The sequence below is a fragment of the Pyxicephalus adspersus genome, chromosome 6, assembly GCF_032062135.1.
Source record: "Pyxicephalus adspersus chromosome 6, UCB_Pads_2.0, whole genome shotgun sequence".
NCBI classification, from domain to species: Eukaryota; Metazoa; Chordata; class Amphibia; order Anura; family Pyxicephalidae; genus Pyxicephalus; species Pyxicephalus adspersus.
In genome coordinates this window covers 98,692,060-98,710,416 of record NC_092863.1, presented here as the reverse complement: position 1 = coordinate 98,710,416, position 18,357 = coordinate 98,692,060, and the positions used below count along the sequence as shown (strand labels likewise).

At 37.3% G+C, this 18,357-nt stretch overlaps 1 protein-coding gene across 2 annotated transcripts in view; it reads left to right on the top strand.

Annotated features, from left to right (window-relative positions):
• The window catches only part of SKOR2 (SKI family transcriptional corepressor 2), a 30,674-nt gene extending 12,721 nt beyond the window's left edge, over positions 1-17,953 (top strand). For both annotated transcript variants that reach the window (XM_072413823.1, XM_072413824.1), the window contains exons 4-9: positions 4,680-4,754; positions 9,348-9,410; positions 11,482-11,580; positions 15,469-15,536; positions 16,921-16,986; positions 17,422-17,953. In XM_072413823.1, coding sequence (XP_072269924.1) covers positions 4,680-4,754; positions 9,348-9,410; positions 11,482-11,580; positions 15,469-15,536; positions 16,921-16,983 — 368 coding nt within the window. In that variant the 3' untranslated portion in view covers positions 16,984-16,986; positions 17,422-17,953. The remainder of the gene's footprint in view (positions 1-4,679; positions 4,755-9,347; positions 9,411-11,481; positions 11,581-15,468; positions 15,537-16,920; positions 16,987-17,421) is intronic.
• Positions 17,954-18,357: the final 404 nt, after the last annotated feature.

The window sequence follows — 18,357 nt, the reverse complement described above, 5'->3', positions numbered from 1 at the left end:
TAAGGAAGGAGAAAAAGAGATGAAGGAAAGGAGATCTATCCATCCTTAGCTATATATATGGTTCTGTCTGTCTCATTGGCACAGTCAAACCGCATGCCGTAAAGTTTAAACAGAGATCTGGGCAGCCTTACAAGGCCTTGCTGCCATGTTAAATCTTCATTTATAGCAGCCTGCCATGCACTAGGTGCCCTTCTACTAACACAAAATGTTACATGACCGGATCAGTTATTTTGGACCTAATGAAACAAATGTGAACCGGGTCTTTCCTCAGTGTCATAGCAGTGTCATAGCGTTCACACTATAGTGTTCTACTTTCTGGTGTCATAATATACCACTGTATGTCTGTGACTATAAACCTGATATGTTTAGGATATTGAATTGGATTAAAGATACCGACAGCTGTGGCAGAACTAAGAGACCCAGCAAACCTGCATGTCCTTCTCCTTGCTGTGACTCCTAGTTCTCCTTTCTACAATTACATTTTGTCTACATACTTGTTCCTATACTATTCGGCTCTTGGTTACCAAACTTTGAACTGGTAAATCTTAGAAATCGCTGGCCAAGCCAGTGTGTATAAATTCAACTGCCTTGTAACATTAAACATGCAAAAGAAATAAAATAATGGAAATAACATTTGTACATGGTTGTCCTGGCTTTTAATGAAAATGATCTGATTGTAGAATAATGTAGTAGCTGTCATAGGGATATATGGAGATTATTGTTAAAATGGAGAATGTAAAAATATTAGTATTTGAGATTAATGTTAGTGATCCTCCACAAGGAGGTTTCAGATTTCTAATGATCACTGGCACAGATGTAAAAATTTCATATAATATATAGTTTACTAAAACTTACAAACTTGATCGAGAAGATTTGGGTATGGGGGGTTATTATTTAATAAAAAATATATGGCCCAATGTTCTGTAGCCAAATATGAGCTGGTATATTTTCCTTTTGCTTATTTAAAGATTAATTTATCATTAGCTGCGGTTAGGACTAGAGGTTTTCTTACTACAAAGTCAAATACAATCAATGAAATAGGTGCTATTGGCAAGAGGAATCCTTGTGTCTGGTTACCAACAATTGCATATGAGCAAATCTTTTACACCTGTGCTGTGCAACCTCTATGACTAGTTTTGGATTTGTTTATTGTCCTTCATGTGATCACCACATTCAATGACCATATATAAACCATAAATAGAAAAGGCTGGTTCCTTAATTAAATTGAGCTATTTTACCAAAGCCATAGGATGACCAGTCACAAGATTAATTTTGCTTGTAGGATTAGGACATGAATTAAAGTGTTTCAGGAGATACATTAAAATATATTCTGTGCAATGAAAATATTTTGGGTTAAATATTTCTCAAACTGGCTATCATGCATACACAAAATATAAAATTAGTACAAGGATTCAGCCATGACTGATTGGTCTGGTAAGCTTACAAAATTGACGCTTTACAGAAATTTTGTGAAAAAAACAACCATGCATGGCAAGCTATTTTGGTAAATTAGCTGTAATGTGTTAGCTATAACCATGGACACCTTTCCTTAGTCAGGAGCCAGACTTCAGAAAAGTGTTCCTATCAAGGACAGTTGTATAAATTACTGGAACAAGTAGTTCTCTGCTCAGGTATATAAAAATGGTTTTCCCCAATTTGTTAGAAGACTTAGCAACCAATGTAAATTCTGTTACACCCGATCTACAGTCGGCTTTCATCATCTATATGTGTAAAGCAGTTGGTTGCTCTTTTACTTTGCATACCAAGCTCCCAACATTGGCCAACCATCTCCCAACATTGGCTTTGTTGTGCCAATAGAGATGTCAAAGAAACTGATGGAAATCAGTTAATAAACTTTATCTCATGTAACACAGACAGCAATCATGCATTTTGGTCACCCACTTGCCAAACATATCACATCATGAATATCACATTATTAAAGCCATATTATTTCTTTGGGTATGGTCACCCTAAGATGGATATAGTAGGGCATAGACATTAGAAATCAATACTATCACATTATCATGCCCTGCCCTTGAACAGATGATGAGCATCGGGCATCCAAGTTGGCTGCTATTACCAAAAAGCTGTAGGTTTTGGACACAAACATGCACATGCTAAATGACTGTAAGTTGCCAAAGTGCAAAATGCAAAATGTCCACAATCACTGACTTATTTTTGTAACTTGCTATATAATAAAGTCATTTTAATGTGTGTTTATGGATGAACTCCAGGCAAATAGATACTCATTTCTGGTTGCTGGTTGACATGCCAAAGAAATTATAATTTTGTCTAGCCAATACAGGGATTTAGACTAAGTTCAGATAGGCATTGAGACTGTCGCCCACTGTCAAATGTTGAAATACAGGTTTATTAAGAACCAGTATAAAGGTTGGAGCAGCCTAGTAACGTCTGTTCCCATCGCCCGCCTGAGCTTAGAATTATACAAGCTCTATGGACAGCACAGCGGGGTTAGTGACCTCAGTTTTCTGTATGGAGCTAGCTTGATCCCCTGCCTATCTTTATCCTCTGAATATACTATAAAGAATTACATTTGATGTATCTATATTGTTTAATACAAGCAGTAGCAAGCATGCTTTCCCTCTAGGGAAGCTGTTGGTTATTCAGACATCAATGGTATGGGTCTGGTGGTTAGGCGTGATGTCCATATGTGTCATAAAGTGCAGAAATGCAACATTTCTAGTACAAATATATTGTTTAATGACATGTGATTAGAAAAATAGTATTTCTTGTGGAATATTGTCCAATCTTGTGCACTTACATCTTCATTAGAATATATTTCATGTATATCAAGAAATCCATTCAAGGATTCATGGAGTGGATAGCAGGAATTATACAAATCACCCAAACTAGAATAACACAGAAAAGCTTCCACTTACTATGGATCCTCCAGAATCTCACTCAAGGGTAGAATTAGGGGGTGACATTTTGCTGGTGCAGCTTGCAAGGCAACACCTCCATAACATTAGTTATTGGTCTGTTAGCATTCCTGCCACTGGTGAGTTGTCACCAGTAAGAATATTGCAAGTGGCACAAAAACCATAAAACCAATATCGGGTCTAATTTAAAATTGTTAATTTGTAACATTGGACCTTTGCGGCCCTGCCATGTTTTTTTCTGCCCATGATGTTTTTTATTGTTTTATATTAGAGCAGACAGCCCCAGCAATTTTCTTGGTGGCCTGTAAAAGAAACTGGTGTAAGGGGTCAATACATAATGTAAAAATATGCTGGGGCAGATTTATCATTTTTTTTGCCTGTACAAGTGCACAAGAACCTTCTTCAGCTTGAGGGCCGATTTATAGTAGGTGTGAATTAGACAGGGGTAGCATCCTTCTGCTGATAAGAAGACCTGGACATTGCTTGTTGCAAGGGTAGGGAAGAACTGTGAGCAAGTTTTCATGTTGATCTAACTTAATGCATAATGTCCAAGTGAAGCCAGACAGTGAGCGTCTTCTTTACTTCTTGCCTTACTGAGCCATGCAAAATGCTTCCCCTATTTTCCTTTCTTACCAATTTTATTGGAAGTAAAGGAAGTGTTCACTGTCTGACCCCATTAAATATTATTAATGATAAGGTTCATCATACAGCAGAAGCTACTCTTCTTTTGTATCTGTCTTGTTTTATAAATATATATAATGAATACATGCATGAGGGGCCAAAACTTGCAGAGGCCTCCTTTGGTGACTGAGTGACCCACCAAAAACATGAACACTTCTGTAATACACCATTATGGCAGGCCACACATGAATGGAGGGAGGTGATACACACAGTTCCATTTGCCTATCTTTGCTCACTACATGTTTTCACTTTACCTTGGACTCTTCCTGGAGATCCAGTGTCTATGTAGTAGGATCACGTTAAAACCCAAGTGACCTGTTATAACCTTATACCTAAGTCTAGCCCTAAAACAGATTATATCCTAGGTCTAAAATATTTTACTTTTTGGACATAGTAATCACCTGGAACTATCTGGTGACAATGTTTTGGGGTTTTGGATATGGATGCAGTGCCATTAAGCCTGTTAGAATTGGTCTATACACATTGTATTAGGGGCCCTGAATATAATTATAACAATAGGGTGCCCTGATACAATTCAGTATGTTTATTCTACCAAATATATCATATTTAGATTGGGAATTGATTTAAATCAGTAAGCCTGATTTAATAAAGCTCTCCAGGACTGGAGAAGATAGACTACCAATGGAGTATGTAGGTGACCCAGCAAACCTAGAATGGATTTCTTAAAAATCATTTGCTATTTTTTGGCATGTTTTCAATCGTGGACCAGATCCATTTCAGGTTTGTTGGATTTTTGGCCTTAGATTTTTTGTAAGTGTTTCAATTGTTTTATTAGGATTATGTGCTTTAATCCATTAATTTTCTTTTTTAAACTATTTCAAGCATAGAAATTGATGGAAAAAAAATGACCAGCAATATTTTGGAAAGCAGTATCTTTTCTGTAGGCTTCAAATTTGACTTGCTATTAAATGGAAATGATATCCAACACACAAATGGTACCATTGAAACCAAAATATGGCATAATTCTACAACGTGCTCTTTGACTACTTGGCACTTGTAGACTAAGTAGGTTGATAGGAACTAGTAATATCGCCTTTTCCTTTTACACTGTGCTAAAATCAATTTATCTCATTGCAGATAAAAGCAAAGACATGCATTTCTACATCACAGATTCGGACACGTCCGCCGGCGAATTTTGGCGAGAGCTACCAGGTAGGTGCCATTCCGATAACATCTTCTGTCCGCCTTTGTGAGATAAGCCAATCGAGTTCCATATTTTAGTGCAAAGCGCTGGAATAAAAGGCACTTAGATTTGATACAACACGGAGAAAAGGCAAATGTAATATAAATAAAAAATAAAAAATCACCGCCAAGTTAATAGCAATCGGATTATTAATTGCCCAGGCAGCATCAAAAGGGATTTCGCAAATATATACAATGAGCCAGCCTGTGAAAGAAAAAAAAAAAGAATCCGTGCCACGACAATAATTGAAATGTTTCCTTGCAAACCTTCCATTTAAAAGGATCACAGCTTATTTTGCTTTTATATCTGTCAGAAAGACATTAAAGGTATTTTATGGCGTCGCTCCCAACATTTATATTATCTTCATGATAATGATCTCTACACAAAATGTATAATACATTTACAAAAATTACATTATACAAATTAAATGAAACCACCTTTTCGCTGATTGCCGAACGTCTCCGAGGGCTTTAGGAAGGACGTGATTAGAAGTTTTGATACTAAGTTGTCTATTGCAGTGTCTTAAGGAGAAGGGTTTTTTCTTCTTTTTTTTTTCTTTTTTTTTTTTTTAGCTTTCTTGGGAATGGAGAATCTAATTTTCCATTTATGTAATGCAAACTGCCTTGGCTTTGACTATTCACGGTTAATTGACTGTCAAACGAGGTTGTTATCCTGAGGCAATGTCTGCAAATTTGCCTGTCAAATGAGACAGAGAGAGCAAGCAGCAGAGAAGGAGGCTGAGAGGGGCAGAGGGGAGAGAGAGATGGGAAGGATTGGTGCTTTTCTTTTCGGGAACAGCAATGGGGGCTTGGAACTTAGGAAATGACTCAAGGTAGAGCCATACGATACTACTACCTGGGGTCATAGGGCACATGCTTATATACTTACGAAGGGTTGTACAATGGAAGGTGAAGCAGATTTATTTCCAGGGTTCCATACGATGACCATAAATAGTGTAATGTGATGTATAGTTGGATGCAAAAGTTGCGGTAGAATCAAACTGAATCGTTTTTCTGCATTACATAGGCATGCCACATTAGAAGGTGCCTGCTGATTAACTGAGTTGCAAGGAAAATCAGTATTATATTTATCAAAAATGGCGATTGTTCTTGAATGGAAATAATTTACGATGCATGGTGCTTCAGTAAAGGAAATGCAGCTCTATTCCTTAAGGCAACTGAATACAACTAGGCTTTATAAAGGAAAGGAAGAGTAGATAATGTCCACAGGGAATCAACACTTACTTTCTTAATTAAAAAGGAATTTGGTTGTTTATAAATACATTTGGTAAAATGATCAGGCTAATGGAAATAGTCTTATCAGCTTAGATTAAGGCTTTCAAAGCCTTGTTTCTGTGTAAAGTTTGTAATTCTATGCAAGATGTTACAGAATATAGAGATATGAGCTCAATATATACACCATCTGGTTAAAACCCAACTCTCACACCTGGCCATGGAAACCCCTTCAAGTTATAGCGTTCAGGTGTTTCGATTGAAGGGTATTGGTATTGCTACAACAATCAAACACATTTTAGAAAACTGTTCCCTTTCCACACATTGGGCCTGATTTATTAAAGCTCTTCAAGACTGGAAAGGATACATTTTCAGCAGTGAAGCTGGGCTATCCAGCAAACCTGAAATGGGTTTCTTCAAAGTTATTTGCTAGCAAATATTTTTTTAAATCCTGGACCAGATCTATTCCAGATTTGCTGGATCACCCAGCTTCACCGATGAAAGTATATCCTCTGCAGTCTTGGAGAGCGTTAATAAATAGGCCCATTGTGGTTCCAGTTTAGGGAAAACCTTTTCTGTTCCAGTGTGAATGGGTCCCTGAGCACAGGGTCAGATCTAAAAAGAAATTGGTGAGGAGGCTACATACTTGTCTTAAAGTAAGCTTAAAACGTAGTTGAAGAACAAGTTTGTTAAATCATTCATCAATCATTCATCATGAACAATTGCCTTGGTTTGAAAAAAAAATGATGTTTTTCATTGCATCGTAGGGTTGCCGATCTCCAACATCATCTTTGCAGCCACATCACACATACATGCCTGTGATCCAATGATGGCTGCATGGCATTGCCACAATATGCTTCCAATAGTTATTTGTAGTTGTCTTCCTTGTATAACTATTTATAGTCCATTGAAAGGCCTTGTAACAGGGTAAACATGCCCAATGCAAAGAATAATTGGCAAACTGGCCTAAATTTTGCTGGACTCTTATTTTTGTGTCAATCACAAACCTAATTTTTGAACTATATTAAAATCAATGGGGGATAAATGTTTGTAATCACTTGAAGCTGTTGGGGGGCTGTTAGATTTTGCTGTTGTTAATATTAATATTATCATTATTAGTATAAATAATAAACAGGATTTGTATAGCGCCAACACATTACTCTGCGCTGTACATTAAATAGGAGTTGTAAATGACAGACAGATACAGAGCGTGATATAGGAGAGGACCCTGCCCCGAAGAGCTTACAATCTAGGAGGTGGAGAATTATCAGACAATTGCCCTGATTTATGAAAGCTCTCCATAGCTGGAGAGAATACACTTTCAGAAGTGAAGCTTGGTGATCCAGAAAACATGGAATGGATTTTTAAAAATAATTTGCTATTTGTTAGCAAACTCTTTGAATCCTGGACCAGATCAATCCCAGGTTTGCTGGATCCCCTAGCTTCACTGATGAAACTGTATTCTCTCCAGCCTTGGAGACCTTTCATAAATCAGTGCCAATATGAGGGGAAATATGTAGTGGTGGGAAGTTTGAAAACATGGGTTTTGAGAGCTCTTTTAAATGAGCAAAAAGTAGGAGCAAGCCGAATAGCACGAGGGAGACCATTCCAGAGAGTCGGGGCAGCTCTAGAATAGTCTTGAAGCCGTGCTTGTGATGAGGTTATGAGTGAGGAAGTCATTAGTAGGTCATTGGAGGAGTGAAGGTAGCGGCTAGGGGGGGATTTTTTTTTGTTGTCACCCGAATAGCATAAAAGCCCCCACTGAGTGTACTTTTGTTGTAGTTCATATAGTTTGCTTTGTTGTGAGTTGGGATGTTTTAGGAGTGAAAAAGGGTGGAATAATAACATCATTATGAAATGTTTTTCAAGGTAAATTTTATTGTTATTCGATGTCTCTGAAAAACTGAATAGAGCAAAACTGCGAAATATGAAGTTGCTATTTTGAAACATGAAACCCTCAATTAACAACATACATAAAAAAAAAAAGAAAAAAGCAATAAAAACCGAAACAACCTTTTTCTCTCAAGCGGCGTAAAATGAATATGGTAGAAAAATATGTAATCGTTGTTTTCTCTGCTATGTACTTTTGAATTTTAAAGATAGCTTTAATACAAATGTTATTATTTTAATAGTGATACACCAGTTTTTTATTTATAAATGTTTTATGCAACAATCTTGGAAAAAGAACAATATAGTAAAATGCAATTGGACTTTTACACAACTCCAAAGCAGTGAATGCCGTGCATGGTGGTGATTCATTATAATAGATAATAAAACATATAGACTGTTATAGCTTTCTAAGCACCAAAGGGCATGTAATGGGCACATTACAAAAACAGAAGGGCCTAGTTCCTTAAATACCCGTCCCGTATATTTTACCATTGCCACAGAAATATTATTGGCAGGTGCTAAAAACTAAATTCAGATTTTAAAAAAATAAATCATTATGGCAATGTAATTTCATGTATTTTATCCCTGGCTTATTCGCTAATGTCTGATTTTTACTGAATGACTGATTTTCCAAATATATATATATATATATATATATATATACATATTTACATATAATTAAATATATATATATATATATACATATAATACCATGATAAAAGGAAAAGTAAAATGTTGAATTTCCAAGGTTGCCTTTTATACCTCAGATATTCACCATGCCATTGCCCATTGGATTTAAAAGAAAAAAAGCACCCATAAACGCATCCGTTGTGTTATTATTTTTCAAATAACAATGTTACAATACTTTTACCATTTCCATATTGTATGCTGTAGGTTTATATAAACATAAAAATTCTACAAAAAAAGCAACAAAATTTCAAAAAAGGTTTGATGGTGGGATATCTGCCCCATAAAGCGTTTAATTAACTTTTGCATCATCTTCTCAGCAGGTCACCGGCAAACGTTTGTCTTGCCGAGTCTTCTCCGTCAATATTTTAATAACTTGTTGAAATGTTGGCATTAAAGACAGAATGAAACCAATAAAACTACAGCATAAAAAACACTGGCTTTCCATCGCACACTACAAATGTCGATATCTTTGTTACGGCCACCAGTAAACAAGCAAAGCGACACCCAGACGTGGTTAATCCATCGTTGAGCTGGGAGACAACACCTAACTCTTGCCTTTGTGTCCTACCGAATGGGTCCTTAAATGGAAATTTATGTAGTCACTTCACTACCCATGAAACCGTTTTAATCTTGAAAAAGGCAATTACTCCATGGCCATAAAATTGGACTAGGGAGGGGAAAGAAAGTAATTGATGGAATTCCAAGTCAACAAAGTCATTAAATGATGTATTTGTTTTTTTTCTCCGGCAGAAGCCAGCCAAGAGAATGGAACATCTCAGTCCCTGAAGAAGGACGTCGGAAATATGGGAAAAGGTAATAGGCGGGTCTGGACTAGCAATGTGACCTTTCCGATTTTGCTTCTTTGCTGTAAGGACTGTTGGGTAGGAACAAAGTTTCAAGTTTCAGATGTGAAGGTAGAGGGGCCATGTGCAGAGAGCATTCATATTTATTCCACACATATACATATAAAATTAAGAGTACGATTCACCAGATGGCTGCAAAATGGATTTACAGTCAGCTGATGGGGCCCAGTTCTAATTCAAACATTTTAATATTTATCATTTTTAAACCAAATAAGCCCATGGGCCATTCAAACTCTTCCAGCATTTTTTTAGCCCTGATGAAGAGGGCCTCTTGAGCATTTAATTTGAGTTGGCTTTTCCATTTAAGGTTTTTGAGGGAATAAACTCTGCATGGTCTCTCAACATTTGCTGTGGTGTTCCTCTACTTTCTGTACCTTAAATACAACTTAGATACAAAAAGAAGAATAGAAAATGATATTGTTGTCTTGTTTTAAAGTTGAAACCGTCATACTTTGATAAGATACTGGGCTGAAACAATCACTTACAGAATATAATAGATTTTGTGTGGACTAGAGAAACATCTTGGATGGGGGTTGTCTATCTACCTCTGGTGACTTTTGGGAAAATAGAGATTTGAAACCTGCGCCTTCAAAAATAATTGAGCAATAGCAGCTCAAATATTTTGGTCCAGACGGATTCCTTAAGCAGACCCATAGAAAATGTTTCTGAGAGGATGTTTTTGCGAATCATTGGCAGGCATCTCAAGGTGCCTTCATGATCTTCAAGTCCACTTCCTTAACCCCAAAACCTTCCTAATGAGAATACTGCCTCTGGATGGAATTCCATTGCTTAGGTCTACTTCCTTCCAAGTTGTCCTGTATTTTTAAAGCTTATAGCTTATACATATTTTGGAAAATAAAAGGCGGAACCACCACCAAATTTTGTGGTTAACCCTACTGACCCCCCCTGAAAACTTTCTTCTTTTTCATACTTTATTTATTTACCTAAACCCTTGCTTGTACAGCATAAGTAATGGCAGAGGTTAGATATTTCCTACATGGATTACTGTTGGTTAGCTACTTTGACATTGGTGCCATTAAGAACAGCCATAAAGAACCTTTTTCAAAGGACAAAGGAACCCAAGTTTTGACTTAAATGATTCTCATCCCTTTTGCCCTTTTGCAATTAAGATCCAATGAATAATGCTGGTGAAGGTTGGTTTTGAACTTTCTAACTACCTGTATTGACAATTTGAAGTTGACCCATTGACTCTCAAGTTGGAATGGTCCAAACAAAAATGTGGCCTTGGTGTACATAGTTGTAGATCAAGATACCATCCATCAACAGGGAGAAGCGTAGTTGCCCAAAAAGCTTTAGTTTATAGTTAATTTACATCTCACAAATTCATTTTATTAAGACAACAGATGTACCCACATCGGTTGACTTTTCAAGATAGACCATTACATGCAAACTGTAGAAGCCTTTCACAGACAAACAACATTTGAAAGAATTCATACAAGGTCAGACTTACGTCCTACACCCTGTTCTCCAACCAGTAACAAAAATGTTTCTCATCCTCTTTCTCCCTTAAAGAATGAACACATTAGAGTCCATTATTTGCCCTTCATTATTCGTGACGCAGGCCTTTTAAATACTTACATTAACCCTTTATTGCCCCAGGGCCCAAAGTCATCTGTCAGCAGAACACGGCTTACCGCAGGCTAGCCCAGAGCTGAAGGGGTTAGCGGCTATGTTAGGCAGGCAACTGGCTTTTGAACCATATTTTACGCTTGACAAGGAACATATGAATAATATATAGAACTTGGGTGGATATAATTGAGATTAATGCATGCATATCAATCAATACATGACACGGGTAATATAATACTTTAAAATAATATATTGCATTGATTTATATTCATGGATTTATGCGTCAGTTCTGTGCCAGGACCCATGAAAAGGTTTTTAAGCCGATAAAATATTTTGTCTTCTGATAATAAATGGGAGCGTTTAATAGCCCTGTACCGAGGGGGCTGCCAGGACTTGCTAATGACCGGTCTTTTGTTTGGATCTCTTTGCAGAAGAACTCCAGAAAGTTTTGTTCGAACAGATAGATCTAAGAAGGAGGTTGGAGCAAGAATTCCAAGTACTGAAAGGCAGTCCGTCATTTCCCGTATTCAGTAAGGAACACTCTTTGTTTTAGATAAATATATTGTATTCTGTTGTATGGGGTGAATATCTGAAATGATTTGGTATATGAATCATTTTAGTTTTTTTCAAATGGTTTGTTTATTTACACATTTACCTAGAGACCAAGAAGTCCAGCAAAAGTGATGAACACGGAGGTTGAGATATACCATTTACAATTACAGGGGGGCTTACACAAATCAGGTTTTAAATTCATGGCTTAAACAATATAAAAAAAATTATGTAATAAAAATAAAGATCTGAACTGGCCAATATTGAAGCCGGTGTGTAGTTTTATTTCACTCATTGGCAGAATTCCTTATGTGTTTTGAGTAGGTAAAAAACATATCAAATCATTTGATGCCATCTTTAATGTTTGCCAAAATTTTGAAAATAATTAAATGTTAATTTTATTTTGAGTCAGACAATTAATTTTATTACGAGATTTGGTTGTCTCGACAAGGTGAGGGATCCAGAGCTAAAACTGGCTACATAGAAAAAAAAAAAATAAAGTAATAAAATAAATAAAATAAAGTAAATTTCTTTAGCGATGCTGATTTGTGTACTTACCTTTAATGATAAATCCTCTCTAGGTTAAACAATAGGTTAAATAACCCGAGTGGCCATATTAGCCTACAAAATAGGTTCTAGCTGCCCTGTAGCTGCCTATATACTTTTACTGAGAATAATCATCCCCCAACCACCACTACCATCACCAACCGGCAATAGTTTTACAATATAGCAATGCTAGACATGCAAATGGAAAGTGCTACTTCCTTTCACTATATAACTCAGACTGAAAAAAACACAGGGCATTTAAGACTAAAAAAAAATCCATGTGAAAAAACAAATCTTATTTATCCTGAATATCTCTTGTAACACATACAGCCTACATAGCATGTTTTTTGCTTTCTCGTCTCTGATTTGTAAGGCACAGGATCTTCTGCCCAGGCCACCAGCTATGGCTACCTCTGGCTAACAACCTGTCTTGTTGTTCTGAGGGGGTGGGGCTTATTTTAGTGAAATCAGCCAATCCAAGTCTTTTGTCTGCTGACATGGCCAGCTTTAGTTTCCACCCCCTTTAAACTGCACTGGCAATAAATGTGGCAGGAATGTAGGCAGCAATAAGCCTCCTAAAACAAGCAGCAAATGTCAGGACATTGCTCTGCCGGTGTGCGGGTTACGCCCCTGAGCAGCTGCAATTTTCTCATTTGCTGATTGATGTCAGCAAATAAGAACCCTCAGTGTTCAGAATTTATCAGATGTGCTCAACATAGGGAGGAATGAAATATAATCCATTTAGGCCATCTCTCAAAACATATGACAGTATAACATGTTTTGTGTTGTTGTTTTTGTGCATGAAAGTGCTTCGGGTTGGGCAGCCCATTCAAAATGCAAGGGTTATCAAAGTGCCTAAACACACAAAGGAATGATCCTGCACAATTTTTTTAGCAGGACACCACAATAGTCTGTTCTGTTCTCAGGTGTAAATGTGGGTTGTTGCGGAGATGCAATTACCTTTGTATTAAGTGGAGTGCAATGCATGTATTATTATGTGTCATGAAGTGCATTATAAAGCAGATTATGGGGCAAATGAGCCCTCAATGTATAAATTCTAGCTATATATTATCACTCTTGGTGTTCTTACAGTTTTCAATAACCCAAAACAACACAGGTGCTCCATGCAGCTTTTCCTACATTTATAAATGCATTGCTTTTATTTTTAATAACAGAATTACCAGTTCCTCTTAGGGTTAAGTGCTTTTAAATTTTGGATTAGATTTTAAAACGTTTCCTCTTTTATATATATGAACCTGAAGATTGTACAGTTCTATACACAGACTCGACAAGCATGCTCTAAGACCTTATTGGCCGACTTGTTTCAGCATACAAAGAGTTACAGCTCATAGAGAATCTATATGAGTTATCTGAAAGCCGTTCCCATCAGGACCTATATCTTATTTATAAGCCCGTCCCACGGGTGCTTTCCCAGAGCTTCCTCACTTTAGAGAAGTCGACGTGCATTTGGATGCTTCCTGTTTTTGCCTTAACTCCCAATGAGCTTGGTTAAAACCTTGAATGGTTGTTTAATGAGCAAACCTTAGCCATTGGGGTTTTAGCTTTGCTCCTGGTTCCATTATGGCCAGGCCCCCCTGTGCATGCCCTGACATTAACTCCAAGCACTAGGACAGGGGCTGGTTACTCAACTCTTTAATAATTCCTCATCACTAAATGCTTTTGAATTATTTCTGGAGCATTTGCTCCTTTATTGGTCTGTTTGCCATTCCTACAATGATATAGTGCACCATATGCACAGCACAGAGAGTAAAGAACATGGCAGCAAGAATGGGGTAGCGCAAAATTTCAGACCATTGGACCCTTGCCATTTTGTCAATTAGGGCTCTAGAGAATGGTGGGGCCCAGTGTAATTGACCGGTTTGCCCTTTCCCAAACCCCAGCTTACAAGCTCTTTGCATTTTAAAAGACCAATGGAAATTCTTCCATCACTCACCTAGATCAGTGAGTTTTGATGCCCATGTTTCACTTTTATACTTTTGATCATACAGAATACTAAAAGATACTGTAAAACTTTCACTCCTCCAAAAACTATATGCATACCCAGCAAGCAGGTGGACACTTGTCTGTTTTTAGGTCGCTGGAAAAAGCAGGGGTCCTGGGCAATTGCTCTTTTTTTTTTTTTGCATTCCTCTGGATTAACTATGTCTATAGGGTTGTTTTATCTGAGATATGTTTATTTCCCTAGTGGCTGAACTTGATGGACTTATGACTTTTTTCAACCTGACCTACTATGTAACTATGTATCGTTCTTGCACATTATGGCACACTTACCTGGAATGCATCTTGCGCCAGTGCTGACCAATCCAGGCGCTCAGTTGCCCCCTTATCCACCCTTTCCACCCCATCACCATTTTCTCAGACTCTGCTCCCTTTTGCCCCAAAAACTTCACCTCTTCACACTTTTTTTCTTTTAGCAGTTTTATTCAGTTTTAATCCTAATATCTGCTGCATTTGTGGACAGGACTGTGCGTATCCCTCGTACTATTCACACACAACCGCTCTGCGGAGTAGCCAGTGCAGGATCACTTGCAGCATCAATTTCCTCGTCCTTGTTAAATCCCGGAATTTTCAGCATTATTCTCAGCTTTGAGATGGTTTTCTTGCAGCAAATCCGGGCTTTAGAGTAAGACTCAATATAATGGCGGCATTTTCTTCTGACAACGCAGACACAGAATGAATGCTACAAACAAAGGGATTCTGTGCTGCCCTAACCAAGCCTGCAGGGACAAATAACGCTTCGCGTCTATTTATAAAGAAAGGGCCATCATGTAACACTTTGCTTTCTAATTGACACTTTTAAAATTTCAGATTTAAAAAAAGGCCAAATAGGTGTTTTTTTGGGTTTCTTATATAGTGATTGATTGCTGCACTTACATCAGCTCTATTAACTTGGCTGATCACCACTTTTTATAGCCACAGTCGCTAGCTTTAAAATTTCCTTATTCTATGACACTTATAAAAGCAAATGTGGCAATTGAAATGCTTAAAACACCAATGATTGTGGCCCAGGGCGTTCTCCATTTTTATAGTGGGGAATGCATTCTGGTGATTTATAAAGTGGCAACCAAGCTGATCACAATTTTTATAGGCTGATTGGTGGCTGCCCAAACTGACCCTGGTGGTTATGTGGGCCGTTGCGGAGGGGCAGGGACTGATCAGGTTAGTTCTATGTACTCTGTACAGCATTGTGTATACTATACCACAAATATATATATATATATATATATATATATATATATGAAATAAGTTTATAGATAATGACATTATACATATATTTACTTTTTTATTTTTTGCTTTTCCAGACAACTTCCATGATCAGATGAAGCGGGAGCTGGCGTACAGAGAAGAGATGGTTCAGCAGTTACAGATTGTAAGTCTAAAACAATTTCTGCATATTTGTTACCTGTAGATTGTATATTAAATAATTCAATATTGCTATTACTATTTTTTTAATAGTAGTTAAAATTATTGTATATAGGGTTCTTATTTTAAGTGGACCAACCATAGCAGCCAATCAGAAACCAGCTTGTGCTAGTCTATCTTTATTCTGGTTGGCTGCTCTGAGTTACTATAACACATACCATTACGCCTATGAACTGAAATTAATAATCCATACTCCTAATTGTTCGTAAAATCCCCAACCAACATTTTTCTAATTACAATCACTTATATAAAAGTTGCAGGAAGTTTCTCATGTGTAGTTCACCATTAGGCCACTAGGTGGTAGCCTGGGATTGACAGGGATCACACGAATCGATCTCTTTGGGTAAGAGAATACACATTGCAGCTCCCAGATGCAACACATGTATATAGCACTAGGTGGCAGTGTAAAGCAGGAAAACCCCAATGTAAGGGCTCATATATAATATAGTATATAAATAGCCTAAAATAGGATATAAGTAGGCTAAAGGTTGTTAGTATTGGATAGAGTAAGAAAATGTTTTTACTGCATCTTATTGGGGAGGTTTTTGTCCACACTCAAGTAGAGCCCAACCACTTTCAGTAATAAAAGTATGTCCACATTAAGTAATATAATTATTATAAGTGAATCAAGGGAAACTATTTCCTAGAACTGAAGGTACTGGAGTTTAGTCACAATTAAACCCGTCTGACAATTTTGCTCTGTATGATACCATTAGATAAATAATCCTTTTTCTTATATGCGCATATATAAGCATACATGCCTATAGGTAATTCTCACAGCAGCAGCGCCATCTAGTGACCTTCAATTTCTCTAAGGATGAGTGCTAGGATGAAGGAGTGAAGCCTGTTCACTTTGCAAAGTGAATGTAAATTCATACAATTAATCTGTTTGCTATGACTATCATGAACTAAACAATCCTGTTTTCATTTCTTGTGCATATGATTGGGCATTCAAAGTGAACACTTTTTCACCATTTTTACTGGAATTCATTTTGCTAGGTGCACAGCTTCCAGTCCTGAATAAAAACTAAAAAATCACCCATGGTATTTGTCAGAATTCTGTTTTTCTTCCCTTCTGGCAGCGGGTAGTTCCCAAAACGAGCACCAATCAGCACAGTAATACTCTGAGCCCAGGTTACCATCTCCCCGAGGGGGCGTGTCCACGACAGCCTGGGCTACAAAGAGTGATGCTGGCTGTCATTTAACCCAAAGAGCAAAAAGCTGATTTTTTTTTTTGTGTGTAGCTTCTGTTGGAATACTAATAATTTTAGTGATGTTGTTGAGCATTGCTACTAGTAATGCTAAGTAATTCTTTATATTGTTGTTTACAGATACCCTATGCAGCCAGCTTAATAAGGAAAGAAAAACTTGGTACTCACCTGAGCAAAAGTTAAAAGGTATGTACACCTGCTGTGCAGATTGATTCCTATTTACTATGTCTATGGGTCTGATTTATTAAAGCTCTCTAAGGCTGAAGAGGATACACTTTCATTAGTGAAGCTGGGTGATCCAGCAAACTTGGAATAGATTTCCTAAAATCTATTGCTACTTCTATCAAATGTTTTGAATCCTGGACCATATCCATTCCAGGTTTGCTTGATCACACAGGTTCACTTCTGAAGTTGTATCCTCTCTAGTCTTGGAGAGCTTTAATAAATGCAGTCCAAGTTGTGTCTTTGCATAACGTTTTCAATTAAAACCTGGTTATAATGTAGGCTATTCCAACAACTTGTTTTTTTTTTTTTGTTTTTTTTTTTAATCCAAAAAGATTTAAAGGTTTAAATGTAATCTCAATCCTAAATCCTAAAGATATTTCTCCCTTTCTTCATCAGGCATGTCAACTTCAAAATCAACATCAACAGCTACGTTTTTGTAATATTTTCCAATCCTCCAAGCTATATATAGACTGGACCCCAGACGTTCTGGTGGAACCACTGGCTTTTCAAGAACTTCAGACCTCAAACAATCTAGGAAACATTCTTACAATGTATAGGACCTAACTATGATTTGACGTTGGTGTGGAACTACCAAAGTACAAGAGACCACAGAACATGCACTAAACCATGAAGGACATGGAAATTTACTATAAGTCCAGCTTGTGTGACCCACAATGGACAATGGGCACGAGTTTCTAATTTACGGGACTCAGAGCTCGGACAAAGACTAATAAATCCTAAAAGGGATTCAACGTAAAATGTCAGATGAGCTGCAATGGGACAAAGCCAAGGATGAGCTTAGTTCTCCAACACTGGACACTTTTTGACGTTGGTCCCCTCCTGTTTTGTTTTCTTCTGCCTGCTGTATGGGTTAGACTGTACCCTCCTGGACATATTTTACAGTTTAATATTAAGTGTAATTAAGAATATAATCTCTGTTCTCAAAGTATTTATCTCTGTTCTTGTAGTTTCTTTATTATTATGTGGATAAGAATCTATAATAAAAGCTATCAAGTGCTTTTTGAGTTTCCATCGGCTTGAGTTTGTTGTCCAAGTTAATCCATATCTCCCCTCGTATTGCGTGTTACTTCCCGCACGTCATAGAGTGTAAGCTCTTCGGGGCAGGGTCCTCTCCTCCTCCTGTGTCACTGTCTGTATCTGTCTGTCGTTTGAAACCCCTATTTAATGTACGCGCTGCGTAATATGTTGGCGCTATATAAATCCTGTTTATTAATAATAATAATGCAGTGTCTCAATCTAACCATAGAAGTGACTACTACAAGACTGGTCTTTCCAGATACAATGGGGGGTCAGGTTAGTTCGGAGGTAGTA